This window comes from Cyprinus carpio, chromosome B11 (assembly GCF_018340385.1).
Source record: "Cyprinus carpio isolate SPL01 chromosome B11, ASM1834038v1, whole genome shotgun sequence".
Taxonomy (NCBI): domain Eukaryota; kingdom Metazoa; phylum Chordata; class Actinopteri; order Cypriniformes; family Cyprinidae; genus Cyprinus; species Cyprinus carpio.
Window position 1 is genome coordinate 20,150,164 of NC_056607.1, and position 19,840 is coordinate 20,170,003.

General features: G+C 37.6%; 1 protein-coding gene across 3 annotated transcripts; it reads left to right on the forward strand.

Moving 5' to 3' along the window:
• The first annotated feature begins 1,255 nt into the window (after nucleotides 1-1,255).
• Nucleotides 1,256-19,532, forward strand: LOC109053439 (RNA-binding motif, single-stranded-interacting protein 1-like). Of its 3 annotated transcripts, none has more exons than XM_019070822.2 (14): nucleotides 1,256-1,575; nucleotides 5,718-5,899; nucleotides 9,947-10,005; nucleotides 10,784-10,875; nucleotides 12,667-12,824; nucleotides 12,948-13,027; nucleotides 13,143-13,258; nucleotides 13,854-13,900; nucleotides 15,041-15,128; nucleotides 15,207-15,257; nucleotides 15,546-15,656; nucleotides 15,772-15,852; nucleotides 16,716-16,794; nucleotides 17,217-19,532. In XM_019070822.2, the coding sequence occupies exons 1-13, from the start codon at nucleotides 1,522-1,524 to the stop codon at nucleotides 16,788-16,790; spliced, it is 1,194 nt and encodes a 397-aa protein (XP_018926367.2). In that variant the 5' UTR covers nucleotides 1,256-1,521; the 3' UTR covers nucleotides 16,791-16,794; nucleotides 17,217-19,532. The 3 variants fall into 3 exon arrangements, with proteins under 3 accessions (XP_018926367.2, XP_018926366.2, XP_018926368.2); XM_019070821.2 differs by having other exon boundaries at nucleotides 1,257-1,575; nucleotides 16,713-16,794; XM_019070823.2 differs by having other exon boundaries at nucleotides 1,257-1,575; nucleotides 13,143-13,249; nucleotides 16,713-16,794.
• Nucleotides 19,533-19,840: the final 308 nt, after the last annotated feature.

The window sequence follows — 19,840 nt, forward strand, 5'->3', positions numbered from 1 at the left end:
AATAATGAAAGATCGATATTTTTTAGAGAGAGTTTGTTTTATCATGAGAGAAATAATTTCATGCAGAAAACTTACTTTGGGTGTTTCCCTCCATCACATTTTTTTTTTTTTTTTGCTTTTCACATGCATATAATCAGCTTGAGCTCTGGCCTCTACCCTGATTCACTCTGGCTTTCTGTCCCACTAAACTCTCACACACATCACACCGCAAGTCGAGTTAGAAATTACACTCAGTGGGTGAGTGATGAGATAAAATCATCCTCAGTCCACAACAGTGTCTTTGGGCACCAAAAATTAGCAGTATCACAGTAACAGCTTTCGTTAGAGAGCAAACATGCAAACTGTTACGTGACACCTGGGGGAAAAAATGTTTGTTTTCAATCACAGAAGCATGAGAAAGACTCAGTGACTAACTTAACAAGCCACTAGTCAAACACGTTCTCATTCCCTTTCAAACACCTGTGTGGCATTTGAGTTAATTTAATATCTGTCCTGCACCAAATTGCAAACTGTCATTAAATAACACTAGGTGTTCCTTGAATCTGTACATAAGCTGTGAAGTGTGATTACAGAGGAACATTACCATGACAAAAAGTAGATAAGAAATGCCCTGCGCAACCCTCTAGGAGGTGTCATTTCATTTCAGCCTTGTTATTACTGTTGCAGGAGGGAACTAGTTCACACCCCCCTGCCATTAAACACCACAAGGGACTTTTGTCTGTTTCTATCAGTTTCACAACGTAAGTAAACAGAACAAAACACCGTATTTTTAATTGCATTTCTTAAAAGTGCTATTCAATTTTTTACGTGTGAAACTTATCAAATAAGCAAAAATGCTGAATGCACTTTTTAATTATTCAAACATGAATAAAAGTGTTAATAAGGGTGGATCTAGAATGTATGCATTGACCTCCACAGCCATGCAAGCCATAGTGGGGCAGTCTGAGTCTGCTGTGTGTATTGTAGATGGGATCTGATGGCGAGGTAGTGGAATGTGTTGCATGCGTGCGGGATTGAACCAAAACTCAAGTGGGGGGAAGGTTTGACGCTTATAAATTATCACTCGAGCTGTGTCTGTTTTTCTGTCAGAGTTTTAAAAATATTCGTTTTATATGTGTAGATGCATCATGCATGTGTATAATTTAGTTGTATTGTCGGAAAGACTCGCCACGTGCGATTAATTAGACACGCCGCCCCCCCGCCGCCTGACTGCAGAATGGATCGTTCCTCAGTAGGTGGGTCTTCGCTGCGGGCAATAGAACCGAGATCAATGAACCAGGCGATTTACCGAAACTGGTCAGACGAGCTAAAGTGGGAGTAAAGCATCTATCAAGAGCGAGGTTTTTATTTAGCAGAAACCTTTATTTGCTCAAAGCACGGATTATCACTTCACTCCGAAGCCAACAGTGAAGTGTGCGATGTGGAAAATTTACAGCTCTCTACTGTAACCTGATATCAACTGATTTTGAGAGTAGATTTTTTTAATTCATCATTGGTTCACATAACACAGTGGAATACAGGATGATCTTCGCAAATACGACCAACCCAATGAGAACTCCGTCATATCGAAAGCAGGTAGGTGAAGTGAGACGTTAAAGACTACAGGATGGGCTCACAGTGGGTCAGTAGATCCTTTACCTGGGACAGAATGTATTTAACTCGTCTTGCTCGTGCGCGCGCGCGCAAACGTACAGCGGCGGTGTCTTAACATCTAGCGAGCTGCCTACCTAGACAGTATTTTAGGGAGCGTGCGGCGTTTTTGATTTTTGCTTAAACGGAACGGGATTATGATGAAAATGATGCACGCACCTATGATGCCAGAAAACGCTGTCTAGGTAGGCAGATCGTTTGTGATTTGAGACGCGACCTTTGCCTTATTTCGGTTTTGCGTGAGTTCTTTCCCATTAGGCCTTTTTGGATGTTAATCTTATCCAGTTATGTTAATTTGGTGTATTACACAACACCGCTTCGTCTGCACTTGCACAATGCAATATTTATAAACTCTGTTGACGGAACTGGAAGTGTCTTTTTCCTGCTTTGGGAGATGTCACAGTGAGCCCAGAAATAGAAATGAGACTAATAAAGTGTCATTTCATTTTACTAACACTCATTTATCACATACATGCATCGGACGTGTGAATTCCTCCTGTCATATTACACTCGTTTAAGATATCTTGTAGTATCCCATTAACGTTACTGTCTTTTTAAAAAGATGAATATTAGCATATTCGCTGTTAATGAGTGAAAGGAGATGAGGATGAGAGAAGACTGTAGTGAAAGTCTCCCATGGCAACTTGAATCAGTAGATTCTTGGGTGTGTTCTGAAGAATCTTTGCCTAATTAATATTCATGAGTTAATAGATTGCGTTCCAGCAATTGGTGGGCCAACAGAGGGTGTGGTCTGTGGAATTCTATTTGAACATTACTTGTTTGTACATTTCAAATCTGTAGATGTGAGATTTTATGGATGACGCGCACACACACACACACACACACACACTGCTTGAAATCACACATTTACACATGCATTTGCATAGGCGCTCATGTGGTGGAGCTCAGAGTGATGGCTGTGATCGAGGCAGCAGAAGTTAATGGGCTTCAGGATTTCACAGTTTATAGGAACCATATGGTCTAGGATGGCTACAGCGCATAGCTCAGGACCCAAGGGACACGCCGACGTATGAGAGATGGCTTGGAAATTGAATGTGACCCCCCCCTTCGCTCTCCCTCTCCCATTGCTTTTTCTATGTCTTAGTTACCCTTCCCATGACTTTGTTCTTTTCCCAATTGATAAAACTGGACATGTTCCCTGTGAGTCTGTGAGCACTTTTTATACAGCACTTGAAATCAATGTATTTTAATGTGTGAAAATGATCAGCTATACAGTTATTTGACAGATTGAAGAGGAAACTAGTACAGGATCTCCATCTTTGTGTCCTGTTCACCTTTCTCGTTTCATTTGCTGCATGAGATCCTCGGGTGTTTTCCAACAAATTATTCCTATAAATCTGCTATACAATGCTCTAAGTCATCCATCTCTCTCAGCGTGTGATTTTCACGCTGTTGTGGAAGGAAAAGTGGCTTGATCTCTTGCCTCAGTAATTAACAGGCGCTAACAAGCTTATGGGGCCAAGTCCAGTTTCATCTCAGCGCACAAGTGTGTGAGCCGCTCATGTGAAAATGGGTCAGTGTGTCAAAAACAGAGAACTCCCACTAACTCCCACTCCCACTGACAGAGTTACAGTCAGGTGAAAAAATACACTTATTCACATGCACTTTAATGCATGCATTTAAGAATAGTTTCAGAGCCACTTTCTTTTCTAACCATGTCTGTTGTTTTGAGTATTTTTCCGTCACTTTTGCAGTGATTTGGTTCTGTGAACAGTCACCCGCTGATGTTTAACAGGCAGCCATTTTGTGACGGCTGGGAGAAATGGAGCCGTTTTAATGAATGACTAAGAAACAGGAAGTGAGTCAGTGATGTGGGCTGTGGTGGCCGGTGCTCAGGGTGGGCGAGAGGCCCACACATCCTGTATCCCAGAGCACTCCTGCATCATGTGATCTTTCTCTGGAAAACATTCCTTTTCTTCTAAAGCAGATTTATGGATGAAAACTCTACTCGCAGTATGAATGAACATGCCTCTGTGGTGAGTTTAGTAATGCGGTTTGGTAATGAGACTCTTGAGTCAAACTCCAACCCCAATTGAATACACAACAAGCACAAAAAGGTGAATAAAGGCTTTATTTTTCACATATCTCAGTAAATTCTCTAAAGATTTTTGGCTTAGGATGTATTTGCCCAAAAATTGTTACGATTCATAACAAAATGCCTTTTTAACTGGACGATCTGGTTCCAGAACACATGAAGTTGATTTCATTGGTCAAGTTAATCTCTTAGTTAGGCGTGTGAACCTACACTGGTCTCACGTTGTGATATCGCATTCATTATCGAAGGTGATACATCTGCGATAATGAACGCGATATTGCGTATCTTGTCAGTGATCTATGGCTCTGTCTATTAAATGGCGCTCCATTTGAAAGCAGGTGATGGCGATTTAGCGGTAATCACGGAACCAGATTTACTGACTAGATGCGCATGATTATATCATTCGATATATCGCCCAGCCCTAATTACGATTATCACAATTTACAATGAATGATGTTTATACCATTGTTTGATGCAACTGCAAGCCATATTTTATTATGAAAATAAGCTGAAAACATTAACTTTTAGTGCTTTTCTATAGTATTAAGTCTCAAATGTTAACTATACATCGGATTGTTTTCTTCTTTAAATTATGAAAAAGTAAAAATATGAATGGTATTGTAATGTTATACTGAAACTAAACTGAAAATATTGGGAAAAACTTTTAAGATAAAATGTTGGAAAAAAAACGCATCTTAAGCATGCAGAATAACATAATTGGACTTTTACGATTACGAATATTGAACGATTACGTAATTGTGGCATCCAAAATTGTAATTGCGATTAGAAATTTGATTAATTGTGCAGCCCTAGTATTAGCCCCTGCATATTTTATATTTGTGCGTGACACGATTTGCCCAAATGTCGGCTTTTAAAGTAGTTGGAGCATTTTTAATTACTCACACTCGCGTCTCGCCTCCCTCCGCCATGTATGCTACCACGAAAAAGCACGTATGTGACAAGTGATGTCAGAAAAGCGTCAGTACATTATAATCAGTTATGGTCTATTACTGAACTGATACCGAATCATCCTCATCTGCATCGCGATGAATCGTTGAAATGATTAATTTGACACCTCTACTCTTAGTTACATGTCAAGAAATGTTCAGAGTTAATGGATTCAGTTGAAAGTTCAGAAATATTGTAGCTGGATCTGATCTTGACAAACAGTAATGCTATTTATCAGAATTTACTCAATACTCTGCTTAAAGAAAAATATCTTTCATCAGATATTGTCATCCAAACAGTTTTTGATTGACATGAACAATGACATTTTTAGCTGCGAGGCTTGTTTGGGAAAAAATAACACAATTCATTCACAAGCAAAGATAGGTCTGAGATTTACGAAAAGAGCAGCCAGCACATTCTTTAAAACATCTCCTTTTGTGATCCACTGAAGAAAAAAGAAAGCCATATTGGTTTGGAACGACATAAGGGTGTGTAACGATGCCATGATTTTCATTTTTGTGTGAACTATCCCTTTAATCATTGAACACAGCCGTGTGGCAAGCGTTGAAAGGAACTGATGCCGCATTAGGAACTTCTCCAGAGTTATATGGGCTTTCATCCAGTGGAATAATCCCAACACATTCAGCTCTGGAAGAATGCGTTGATTGGACTGATATGAGAGTTGAAGGACTGACTGTGCCTCTAGGCCTGTTTGTGCTTCACTTTAACGGGAAATAGACTGTAGGGAGCTGTGGATGTGGGCAGACTCACTGGCGATGACCGACTGTGCAATAATAACACCAGTTTACTATAGATAGAGTTAAAGATATCATCATGATGAATGGAGTTGCCTTGCCACAGCGTGTTTGAGGGGAGAGTGAGGTCGGGGTATTTTTTTTTTAATGTTATTAGTGTGGATATTTTCTTTATAATGTCGAAGAAAGAGAAATTTGTCCGTGGTTTGTTTTGGAAGTTGCTATTTTTGTGTTTCAGTGCAGCCATTATGTGATGTCATCTTCTACGCATTTCCATTTATCAAATCTCTGTTCCGCTCCCATGACAGCCTCCTGTTGCTCCGCCCACCCTCCCGATGGCCCCGCCCAGCCCGAGCACTAATAGCAGCACCAACAACAGCAGTAGCAGCAGCAGCACAACCGGCTGGGAGCAACTCAGCAAAACAAACCTCTACATCCGCGGGTTACTGCCAGGAACCACTGATCACGACCTGGTCAAGCTCTGCCAGCCGTGAGTATTGGCTGTTATGTCATGAGTCAAAATCACCAGCCATGTCAATTAGAGTCTTGGATATACATTCAACCAAATAAATACGGTTCCTGTTCTGTTCTCCTGTTGCTGTGAGATTCTGCCGCACAGCAGGGCTGGCTTCTGTTAAGAGCTTGAACATGTGAGATTGTCAGAATTAGGTCAAGTTTTGGGATAAACCCTGATGAGCCCCTGTTTACCCCGCAAACATCCACCACAATCAGCTTTTACAAGACTATACCACTAATAACCAGTTAAACCCGCCACACTCATGTCAGTAATATTATAGTCTATCACATGATCTCATTTTGAGGTTGAAGGCAACATGAAATGGTGTTCACAACCGATTTTACTTAATCTAATGCGATTCCAAGTTTAACAGGATATTTAATTAAAAAAACATAGCATAGAACTTTTTTTCAGTTACACTGCATGGTCTCCCACAATGCAATGCCCAAGACTTGGAATATACATTTTATACAGAATTTGATTAAACTGATTTTTTTTTAAGTCAGCCTAAAACGATATTCAATGATTTGACATCTGTCATCATGCGTATTTATAAATGAAATGGGATATTGAGCAACAAAAAAAATGCTGGGGCTTGATTTATATTTAGTAGAAATTGATTGGATCATGAAAAGTGGACATTTGCTTACCCCAATGGGGAACGTTGGTGGATAACATAAGAGGTATTGGTGGCATCCGCTGTAAAATGATAGTGGTTTCAGAGGCGGAGCAAGTAAGGATTACAAAGACAAACATTATTTGTTTGGAATAATATGTACTGATGAATCATTTGAAAGTTATAAGCCATGAACCAAACCAACCAGCTATGAGGTGTATTACAATATTACAAACGCTGATTCGAAGCAAAGTTGCAAGACAAAAATCTACAAGGAAAAATTCAAAAACTGTTTTAAAGATGGTGATTATGTATAAAGAATTAATATATTTATTATGTTTATTTCAAAATATGCACATGTATCCAAATATTTTAGTTTGAGAGTGTAGCTAGACTGACTCAGTTACGTCATGTGCATGCTCCATGGGAGATTTCTTTGCGTAATTAGGGGTAATGTACATTCCCACCAGGAATTCTCCTGTTGTACATGATTATTTAAACAAATAAGTTAAAATAATGCAATAACGTAAGCGTCAATTACAACCTTGAATCTTACAGTAGTTGTCGTTTAAAACCACTTCCCTAAAGAAGAAAATGGAATAGGATTTTACTTGCGGAACTCATGTTTTCATGTCATGCTGACTTTATTTAGAATTTATTTGAATTATTTAGCATTTATAGCATGGCGGTTTTAAAAGAATTACATTTTATTTGTTAATTTTCTCTGTATAAACTAGAAACTTGAGTAATCAGATATTTTTTAACATCAAGTGTCGGCATTTAATTTCAAGGCTTTCTCTTCTGAAGCTCGTAACACGCACACACACACACACACACACACACACACACACACACACACACACACACACACACACCAGTGAGTGTTTGTTTGAGATCCGCTGCTTCATAACAGGCGCTCTGCCTGCAGTAGTAGGCCAGCAGCTATGATTCAGCAGTCACTAGAGCAGGAAAAGTCGCAAGTCGATCGGATCTGCAGACGTTGTCAGGGGTTTAGTTACCAAACATTCGTGCGTTGCTTAGTTCCCTAAAATATTGCGAGACTGCTGTTACTAATTTCATCCTGCTGCACACAATGGAATATTTGGTAATGCTATCACGAATCACCCTTTCGTACAAACATATATGCGTGCGTGTGTGTTTATATCCACGTGAGAGTGCTTGTTTGTGCAGAGGCGTCCCGATCCCACGTGTATTCCTTTCAGACATTCCCACCGTGGGTTAATTTACCCCTCGATGCCCGCGGGAGACCAGTCATCTCCATAGTAATCCCTCAAATTGATTGTAAAGAGTCAGATGGGGGGCCCATAATCCTCTTGGCTTGTATCCTGGTTAAAAGTGAAGCTGAGGTCATATGTACATATAACTAGACACAATACTACAGACTTCACAGTTATAATCACAACCGTATATTTTGGTTAAAACCATGAGGAATGTGTCAGTTCAGCTTTGAGGTATTGCGGTGACATGGTAACCTTGCTTTCCGGAGCCGTTTTAATCACAGAGAGTGACCGTTCAGAGCAGAGCCACGGATTGATTTGCCTTGATCCGCATCAGGCTGAAAAACAGCCTCGCTCTGGGAGCCGCTGACAGAATTCTGCCGGTGGGGGCAGAGAATGGGGCCTCCCCGCCGGAGCGCATGGGTCAAGGCCAAGGTCGCGCAGCCCTCTGGTGCGTGGAGTCTTGTGATCTGTGTGTGAAATGTGATTGGCTCCGCTTTTCCCTCCCTTGCGACACGGCCCAGGACGCGCCCCAAAATGCTGTTTAGCGTTTGCTTATGCAGCTCTGCTAAACATCAGGCTGAATAAATATTTATTCAACTTAGCCAGAGTTTTAATGACACAGGAAAAGGATTATAAATATATGAGCATATTTAAATTTCAGCAGCCCTCGGTGAAGGTGAATGAAAAACAGCCCTTTCTCGTCAGCACTACTGTCACGGCTCTTTCCTGCGCAGCCTTCCTGAGAGAGACATCAATAAATCTAAGCCGGCATGAGAATACATTTATTTTTTGCCACTTGAAACGGAGTCAGTTCATAGCTGTGTTGTGTCAGTTCAAAGGTTCGGGGTCACTAGATCTTTTTTATTCATCAGTGATGCATTAAATTGGTCAAACATAACAGACATTTATAATATTACAGAATGTATATATTTCAAATAAATGCTTTTTAACTTCCTAAAAAAATTTGAAGCAGCACAACCTTTTTCAACACTGATAATGAGAAATGTTTTTTTGATTTCTGAAGGATCATGTGACAGAAGACTGGAGTAATGATCCTGAAATTACAGCTTTTTCATCACAAGAATAAATTACATCTTAAAATATATTAAAATAGAAAACAGTTATTTTAAATTGTAAATATATTTCACAATATTACTGTTTTTATTGCACTTTCAGTCAAATGAATACAACTTTGGTCACCCTTCTTAAATAAATAAATATATAAATAAAAAAAAAAAAAAAAAAAAAATATATATATATATATATATATATATATATATATATATATACACACACACACACACACACACACACACACACACACACACACACACATATATATATATATATATATATAAATCATTGTTTGTTTTTGTTTGTTTGTGTTTTTATTTTTTTTATATTCTGCATGCATTTAATGCTCGTATGACCTACTACATTTAACATTTAAAATGTAAACTGCACCGAGTGCGGTTTCTATTTCTATTTTCAGTGAATCACAAAAAAGTCAGGTCAATAAACAATTTTGTTACTTTCCTGACTTATTATTCAGTCAGACTTCCAGGAAATATCTTATTTAAAATTGAATAGCAAATATAAAACACTGGACACAACTTTTGTGAGTGACATATAGCGTAATGTCATGTGCACAACAATGTAGCATATACTGTTAACAGTCTCACATACTGTTCTTAAAACAGTGTATCAAAATGTATGAAACTGTATGAAAAAATGCAAAGATAATCCATTCACTTACTCCAATGTTTATCCCACACTATTAATCGCAAGTTACTTTCTCACACACACACGATGCATGATCACATGCAAAGACAAGTGTTTCCTTTGAACCGTGTTGATTTGTGTGCTGTAATAATAACAGGTTTCTCACGGACACTGCATTACAGCAACTCAATCCTCGTCTGTCACACAGTGACCCTCTAAAGCACCCGGGCTGTCAGCATCAAGTGTCTGTCGATGATTCTGTCACAACTGTGACTCCCCGAACAGACTTTCAGCGCTCTTTTGGGTGGTGTTGTTTTGGTAGATCTTGTTTCATGTCCTGCAGGTCATGAATTCCTGTGCTGTTGAGTCATTTGACACATTGACTGACTCGTGAGCTGAGCCCGTGCTAACTTCTCTCTCTCTTTCTCTGTCTGTAAGCAGATATGGTAAAATCGTGTCCACCAAAGCCATTCTTGACAAGACTACAAACAAATGCAAAGGTTTGTCATTTCATTATATTTTACCATTCCTTACACTTTTTATTCTTACAATTTTTTTTAGCCCTGTGTGAAAAGTACTGTGGTAATATTAGGTTTCTGTCACATCAATTGGTATTACCATGGTATTTTTTTTTTAAACAGGACCATATACACTACTGTTTAAAAGTTTGGGGGTCATTGTAAATTTTTTAATTGTATTTGAATGCAGTCTCTTGTACTCGGCAAGTCTATATTAATATTATTTCAATTTAAAATAACTGTTTTGGACTGTATTTTAAATAGTGCTGACTATCCAAAATAAAAGTTTTGTTAACATAATATAAATGTGTGTACTGTGTATATTTATTATATATATATATATATATATATATATATATATATATATATATATATATATATATATATATATATATATATATATATATATATAGTCACAAAAGTCACTTTTGAAGTATACTGTCACGTTTGATCAATTTAATGTGTCTTTGCTGAATGAAAAGTATCAAGTTCTTTCAAAAATCTAAATAATCATACCCCAACTTTTGAACAGTAGTGGACATACCATGATAATCATAATCATTTAGTAATATTGCATATATCTAAGTCCTATCATATTATCTTGATACCATCACTAACTGATTTTAAAAACCACTTACAAATTGCAACCCTGGTAACGTGATGACGTGATGAGCGAGTTGTTATTTAAGGATGAGTGTTTGGTCTAGTGGTTAGTCGTAGATTAGATAGTTTGTGGTAATCCGTTGTGTTTTCTTGGTAGGATATGGGTTTGTGGATTTTGACAGCCCTGTGTCCGCACAAAAAGCCGTCGCAGCACTAAAGACTAATGGAGTTCAGGCTCAAATGGCCAAGGTGAGTCCATTTGTGACATCACTTCCTTTTTAAAACTAACTGGTTCATGACCTGTCTGCTAGTATGATTCAGGAAATTTAACCTCCGGTGTCTTTTCATGTGCATTTCTTCCTCGTTTCCTCTCTTCCTTTTCTTGTCCAGTCACACACACACACACACACACACACACACACACACACACACACACACACATATGCATTTCCTGTGTATCTTAGTATGTGTGTTATAATCCTGCAGTGACCTTCTCCTAGGTTCTGCTGGGCATTTCTGCCTGCATCTTCAATTTTTAATCTGCCCTCTTTTTCCTTTTCCTCCCTACTGTCAGCATATTTCTCTTCCACTTCCCTGTTACTTGTGTGTGTGTGTGTGTGTGTGTGTGTGTTTAGCGTGTAAACATGTCTGAAGCATACATGTTGAGGAATGTTGACGTCTTATCTTGGCCCACCCTCATTTCTGCTGAGGCATCTAGAGTAGTGTGCTGAGATTCTGCCTTCAGCCAGTCAAACGTCAAAATGCAGCTTGTAGCGTATCGTGTGTCCTCGCTAGCTGAGGGACGAGTACAGAATTGTATTGAGGCTTCACAAAGTACTCAAGAACCACATCACAGCACAAGACAGAGAGTATAAACCACCTGAAGGTCTCACGCTTGAAACACCGGACACATGATTCCAGTGGAAATAATGGGCGGGGTCTTGCCCTCTTCACCACCATGGAAGTAGAGGTGTGCGATATTGACAAAAAATTACATCTCAATATTATCTGGGATTTTATCAATAACAATAATTGGACAATATTTTGTTATTGTGCTGGTATCTTAAGGACTACAATGGACAACTGACTCCTAAAGTTTCTGTGTGGTCAGTTCACAGTAGTGATAGAAATTCTTCTTTTCCAATGAGTTTAAATTGATTTTTACCTTTTTATGGGCATTTTTACTTTTAAAAATAATTTTTTTCTAAAAGTGTGCATAATCTTTTGAGTCAAATTCTTACATTTAATCAGTCAATAATAATAATAATAATTATAATAATAATAGTACATTTAGGCTAGGGATGTGCTATATAAAGGGAATAAATATGAGATATACAAGAAAAATATATTTCAATGCGTTTTCTCACAATTATATCGTTGGGTAATTATTCTGTATCCCCATGTCATTCCAAACCCGTAAAAGCTTTGTTCGTCTTCTGGAATGCAATTTAAGATATTTTGGATGAAAACCGGGAGGCTTGTGACTGTCCCATTGACTGCCAAGTAAATACCAGAAAAGTATTTTGGTAATCGTAGTAATAGTTCATATGCCATATGTGGTTGAAAAGTAGTTTTTTGAAGTGACAAGAATACTTTTTGTACATGAAGAAAACAAAAATAATGACTTTATTCAACAATTTGTCTCCTCTGTGTCTCTCCGCATCACTGTAGCGCAGTTTCAGAGAATATCCGCTGGACGCAAGCAGCAAACGCTCTTCTGTGTCAGCCGCACTGCACGGATGCACTGTTTTCGTTCAAACCAAAGCGTAAATACACGTAGAAAACGTATCCTTGTGTCGCGGCTGACACAGAATAGCGTATGCAGTTTGCGTTCAGCGTATATTCTCCAAAATGGTGCTACGGTGATACTGAGAGACACAGAGGAGACAAATTGTTGAATAAAGTCGTTATTTTTGTTTTCTTCGCATACAAAAAGTATTCTCGTCGCTTCACAAGTGGCGGTTATCATTTGAATAGACGCATGAAGGATGCTTAATAATGCGTGTAATGTGCCATGTGTTTAATGTTTTCTGAAAACAGCAACAGGAGCAGGACCCGACTAACCTGTACCTGTCCAACCTGCCTGTGTCCATGGATGAGCAGGAGCTGGAGAACCTCCTCAAACCTTTTGGACAGGTCGTCTCCACCCGAATCCTCCGTGACACTAACGGAGTGAGTCGGGGAGTGGGTTTTGCCAGGTCAGTGACATTTAGGTACTGATTTTGTGTGTGCGGCTATGTTCATGTGTGATTTCAGTGTCACATCTACACTATTTGTGTGGATATGTTGCGAAATGTTCAATTTTCTCAATCTATTTTAAGGATGGAATCAACAGAGAAGTGCGACGCCGTGATCTCTCACTTCAATGGGAAGTTCATTAAGTCCTCCTCTGGGATGCTGGGTGAGTGTTCGGAACAATGTTCTTTATAGTGCATATATAGTCTATATGTAGGTAAGAGACTATAGATTATATAGTCTGTACTGAACTGTAAGTGAAGTGTGTGTGTGTGTTACAGGTGCATCAGAACCTTTGCTGTGTAAGTTTGCTGACGGCGGGCAGAAGAAGAGACAGAGTCAGGCAAAATACGTCCCCAATGGACGAACCTGGACGCGAGACGCCGAGGTGAGACTAGTAAGTCCTGTTTATAATTGTGTGTGTGTGTGTGTGTGGCATGATAGCAGGTGAATGGGGGTGTGTTTGTGGCTTGAAGCAAAATGAGCCATTCTTACATGACATCATACATCACACTTTGTTTATTTTCTAACCATTTAAATCTGATTATTAACATATTTTAAATCTTAAAGGATTAGTTCACCCCTATGTCATCCAAGATGTTCTTGTCTTTCTTTCTTCAGTCGAAAAGAAATTGAGGTTTTTGAGGAAAATTTTCTCTATATAGTGGACTTCAATGGAAGCCAACGGGTTGAAGGTCTAAATAGCAGTTTCAGTGCAGCTTCAAAGGGCTCTACATGAACCCAGTCGAGGAATAAGGGTCTTATCTATAGCGAAACAATCGGCCATTTTCATCTTGACTTCACGCATTACGTAATCACGTTGGAAAGGTCACTCGTCAATTTAGGCAGAAGCCATTGGCCGCCATTGAAGTCCATGGTGTGTCAGGTGCCCCAAAAATGTTCTAGGCCTTTAAGGGTTAACTGTAAAGTGAAACTGGCTTTATCATGTGTATGAAGCCAGTAATGTTCAACTTTTCTTTTGCTTTCTTTAGAGTGGAATGACCTTGACCTATGACCCTAACACTGCCCTTCAGAATGGGTAAGAACAGCTTGAACGTGTCTTAAATGGCTCATTTATGTTCATAATGTATATTGTCTATCCTATTCTATAGAGTGCTGCATATATTAAAAAAAAAATTATCAAGGCCACAAATTACAATTTTATTTCCTTACTTTTAGTCAAATTGTGGCTATGTTGTACTAATCCGTTCCCTCATTTTACTTAAAATCATAGCCATGTTGTGCTAATTTATTCCAATTGTTATAATTAAATTGTGGCTAGGATGTACTGATTTCCCCTCTTGTTTTAGTTCAGTCGAGGCCACGCTGTACTAATTTGCTCCCTTGTTTTAATTAAATGGAGACCACACTGTACAAATCTGTTTGCTGTTTTTAAGTTTAATTGCGGCCACTGTGCACTGATTTGTTCTCACATTTTAGTTAAATAATGAGCATGCTGTACTAATTAAAACCCTCGTTTTAGTTCAGTCATGGCCATGTTGTACCCCTTAGTAAAAAATTAATACGTTAAAAATGCATTAGTTTCATACTAAGTATAGTTCAAATCTATTAACACATTTACTGACATATCACTCTAGACTTACTGATATAAAAATCATAATTAAACTTTATATGGAGTGCTACTTGAGCATAATGCACATTTCTTAATAATAAGCCTAAAATGTGTTTTAATGCCACTATTGATAATGATTATATGATCTTTGAATAATACTGAATATTATTGGTCTTTAAGTGCAACATATTTAAAGTGTACCTGAAGTATAGTTGGAATAGTTCCACTTTAGCACAATCAAATATACTTCAGTATATCTTCATTTGGACTACTTCCGCACAATTAAAGTACATTAAGTACAAAATTAGTTGTTCCAGTTTAGCAGGCTTTAAGTTTACCAGTTTAGTCTAAAGTACAGTTGCAGGGTATTTTATCAAGCACTAATATATGAAAATGTTTTTGTCGTGTACTTGGCATGAAATAAATGTATTTCAAATACATTTAGTATGTTTATTTTTCACTAGGACCAATTTGATCACAGATATTAATTTGGTGAAATCCTAATTAAATCCAATTAAAAGATGTTTTTGTGCATTGTGTAATTGCCATTAAATGATGTGCAGATGTCATATAGTCCCTCTAAAACACTGTATCCTGATGCTACAGGTACTATGCTGCTCCTTATGCCATGGGGAACCGGTTAATGGCTCAGCCAGGAGTGTCCCAATACATCTCTCCCATCTCTGCATACCAAGTACTGCTCTTCATCCTCTACTTCATCTCTTCTGACCAGCACCTGCTTCCTGGCTAACATCTGTGTTTGTGTCTCCAGGTACAGAATCCTTCATGGATGCCACATCAGCCTTACATCATGCAACACCCGGTAAGGCCAAAAGACTCTCTCTTTTATCTCTCTGCATCTCTCCTTTTGTTCATGTCTCCTTCCAAACAGGAGATGACTCACAAACAATACCGCTTAAACGAGTCATAAAGAGGCGTGTGTGTGTGTGTGTGTGTGTGTGTGTGTTCATACACACAGTATTTCCTGTTTTTGCCCTATTGTGGGCAGAATTTCTCTGTTATTTAGTGTAGATGTATATTAATAGCTGGATTTCTCGCTCCTTCTCTGTAGTTGCTGATTATGATTGTCCTACTCTGTTTTTTGACTCAGGGAGCCGTTCTGTCGCCCTCTATGGAGCATCCCATGTCACTGCAGCCCTCTGCTATGTTGGCTCCCCTCACCCAGCAGATGGGCCATCTCTCTCTGGGCGGCACTGCAACCGTATGATCCTCTCGCACAGATTGCACGAATATATGGCACAAGCATATTTGCTAATTAATAAGTAATATTTACACCTGTGTTTTTAATAAAGCCACATCGTTCTGCTTTCCTGCAGTTTATTCCTGCCAACACAGCAATGCCAGGAGCTTACATCCCTCAATATGCCCACATTCAGCCCTCTGCCATCCCTCCTGAGGTCAGTCCCACACTCAGGTTATCAATGACAGTTATACCACGGCTGCTACAGTCTTCTGAATTGTCTAGATGCTTGTAAAGTTCTAGCTTAAAAACTTTTTAGAGGATTTATCTGAAGTGATGTGTATTTTTAATGTCAGAGTGGGCTTTTTAAATTTATGAAATTCTATGTATAAACCTTCATTTTTAGATCGGTTAGATTTTTTTTCTTTTTTTTTTCTTTTTTCTTTTTTATAGTAGTTTTTTATGCTCCCTGAGGTGACATTTGTTTTAAATTCAAAAACAGAGTAAAAAAAAAAAAACGTAATATTGTGAATATATTTTCAAATTTAATTTATTCCTAAAATGGCAAATCTGAATTTTTAGTCTTCATTGTCACATGATCCTTTGATAATCGTTCTAATAAGAAACATTTCTTATCATTTTTTTTTATTATTCTTTGACGAATAGAAAGTTCAAAAGAACAGCATTTATCCTTGCTGAATAAAAGTAATATTTTCTTAAAAAAATTAATAAAACCTTACTGACCCCAAACTTGTAAATGGTAGTGTATACTGGAAAAAATATTATATTATATTATATTATATTATATTATATTATATTATATTATATTATATTATATTATATTATATTATATTATATTATATTATATTATAAAAAGAGAAATATTAAGGCGGATTACTAAAGTTTTATTTAGGAAAAATTATCTTAATATCACACACATTTTTGTCTCAAGCAGATTGATCTTGTTTTGAGAATAGTTAAATATTTTTATCAGAAAACCACACACAGAAATTAAATATTTTTGGATATTTGCTTAATGAAATTTACGTTTCTCATTTCTGTCTATGGTCTTTTCAGCAGGAAAGTGGTGTACAGCCACAAGATGTGTCCTCTTCAGATCCTTCATCATACCCTTTCCAACCAAACAAGCAATAAAACGGTATTTAATGATCATGTTTTTATTCTTGTGGGGATCGGTGTTCTGTTTAATCACCCTCAAGTTTTGCAAAATCCATATAACATCCTTTCTTCTTTGAACACAAGAAGTTGTAGAATGCTGATAGTGCTGTTTACCATATAATAAAAGTAAATGTTGAGCTCCATAAATGACAAAAAAAATGACTTTAGAAGTAGACTCATCAATGTCAAACCTGGTTCAATTTGTGCAACGTTTGAATAAGATTTTATAATTACAGCAGCTTAATTTTAACACAAAGCTTCAGAAGAATAAAGCACACAAGTCGTGCTCTATGTACAACTTTTATGGTACATTTTGGCATTTTAAAATGATTTTGAATCACCTTTAAAACGGCAGGTCACCACTAGCGTTCAGTTTTTAACTAGTGCTGTTTTTTGTTACAGGTTAACCGTCTAAGGGTCAGAAACAGACACGGTCTGCTGAGTCTTAATACCTTAACAACGTTTGCTTTCTTTTAGAGGAAGTGACATCAGAAAGGAAATGTCGCTCATGCACGGGTTGCAGGAAATTTGTCCATGATTTAATCATCAACAAGAAACCTCAGAAAACTCTTGTGCAAACATTTTCTCCAACAAATCAAGACAAGGCAATATTACATCAACTTTGGACAACGGAAGGGAGCAGAGTTTTATTTTGCTAGAAAGAGGAAGGAGAAGATGACAAATGCTTATTTTTTACCAAGAACTATTAACACAGACCATGTCTGTGAGTAACATTGAGTGATGATAATGGTGACGACACCTTTCGATGCATGATGTTTTTTTTAAGTATGGTTTTTATTACGTTTTTATGGACTGTTTCTCAAACAGACAAAGGAAACCATTTTTGCGGTTGGAGTCGAAATGAAGAGCTTTCTGTTTGCTTTTTTGGTCTTCCACTCTGGCTTTTTAGTAGTTCATATATTTACCTTTTAAATAAGGTGGGTGGGGTTTAGAATGGCTGATTCAATGCTTGATGGCTATTGGTCCTTGCTCCTGTCTCTCAAAGCAAAGACTTTTCTGTTTGACTTTTAATGTTGCTCTGAATCAAACACGTTTGTTTCAGGGATCGTGTGTGTGGTGTGGATGAACCTTTTTTCCACTGAATCCATGTGTACAGTCTTTCGGTAGATGTAGAAGTGGATGTTGAGATGCGGGTGGGTGGGGTTTAGAGGGAGGTGGGGTTTGAGTGGGTGGGGTCAAGCTAGATGAGGTATGTGGGCGGGGCTATTAAAAGTGATTTTGTGGATTTAGGAAAGCTGACATTGTTCCTTCTGTTCACAGGATGATTGCGATTTTATTTACAGTGCCATTTTTTTAATTTATTTTACAATTTTTTTTTTTTCTTTTTTGAACACATCAGGATTTTGTTTGATGCTCAGAAAAAAGGCAGAAGTGCAATGTTTCTTTAGGTAGAAAGCAAGAAACTTCAAATTTAACTGTTTGATAGAATTTTCACAAGTCGGTTATAGAAAAAATTTTTTTTTGCTCTTTTGAAATCCTTGAAATATCAGTAATGCCATTTATTATGTAAATTAAACCTACATTTGTGGCCTAACAGATACATTTATAGGCATACAATAGCACAGTTTTGCAAAAATACGTTCCAAAAGAGAAACTCCACAAAGTTTTTGAATGAATAATGTAATTAAAACATTCGTCCTTGCAATTTAATAAATATATAAACGTGCAACTTCAAGGCAACTACGACACTTTCCACCAAAGAACTTTCCTGCCTACTATTGAACACAATAGTATGCACTACTGCAATGGGTTTTGGTCAAACTGAATTGTAGTTTGTGTCTTTTTTCCTCAATCTTGGCTCTCAGCTTTAATCTAGTTCATAAGTGTGGACACATGATCATCTCTAAGCAGTTGGACGGAGGAAGACTTGATCACGGGTTCATGACGTGGTTGGAAACAAGCCTTTCATCTGTCTGTCATACAGTTAGTTAAGCAGATTTCTGTGTGTCTGTGTGTGGTTGTGTATTTAGATGTCCAGGTCAGCTTGGCCTATGATCTACCTCAGAGTTGTATCTGTTGTCTGATTGGTCGGGCTGCAGGTCTATCCTGTCCAATCAGATGTAAAAGCGCTAGCTCAGGAGCTGGTGTTATGCAGAACTTCATCTTAAATGCGTCTATTTGTCCTCCTCTTTAAAGAAACTTCTATGTTTTGTATCTGTATGTCTTTCTGTTGGTGTTTTTTTTTTTTTTTTTTACAAACATTGCATTGTGATGTTTTGAGCTTGACTGTGTGGAGAATTTCTTTATGGCTTTCTTTTTTCTTCCTGATAGCTGCAGCAAAAAAGGAGAGGCTTGTGTAATTTTTTTTTCTGCATTTGTTTGGTCTTTTTTACAAAAATTCACACAAACTACCTTCTCTGGATTTTTTTTTTTTTTTTCTCAGTTTGCTGTAGCCTTGGTTTAGAGGCCTAATCTGAAGAACCAAAGTGAAATATTATCATAGTGACTAACGTGTGTCAAAAAGCAGCACATCGTAGTTTCATTGGAGAAATACAGTGTCTTTATTTCAGATGTCAAAATAAAGGCTTCCAAACAGCAATCATTCACGCAGTGTACAAACATAGGACTGTTGTTGAAATACTGAATTTTTAAAATTGTTTTATTGAACACCTGCCACTTGCACGTCCAGAATTTGTTTGTTTATTTCTTTTTTTTTCTGCTGTGAAAAGATTTTTGAATTAAAAGAGCTTAAACCTGTGTTCTTGGTGATTTTTAGGAACGAGTAATTTCACAGCATGACTATATGCTTAGATTGCTGATGGAACTAATTCTGTAGGAAATTCTTGATCGTCTTTGAGACCATACAAAGAAAATTATATACACAATATTATGTTCCGCTGCAGCAGCTTCATTCTCAAAAACAGCTTTATCAGTTTATTATTTGTTAATATTATATGTTACTAACCTGAGAAATGTGGCTTTAATTTTAAAAGTTGTTATAATTTGAATAATAATGTCTGCACTGATATTACCTCCAGGTGGCGCTGGAAACCACAAAAAAAAAA

Excerpts from the sequence above, each read along its gene's own strand:
- LOC109053439 (XM_019070821.2), top strand. The coding sequence starts at position 1,522 with ATGATCTTCGCAAATACGACCAACCCAATGAGAACTCCGTCATATCGA. Across the intron at positions 13,028-13,142 it reads GTCCTCCTCTGGGATGCTGG|GTGCATCAGAACCTTTGCTG; the intron begins GTGAGTGTTCGG and ends TGTGTGTTACAG. Across the intron at positions 13,901-15,040 it reads AACACTGCCCTTCAGAATGG|GTACTATGCTGCTCCTTATG; the intron begins GTAAGAACAGCT and ends CTGATGCTACAG.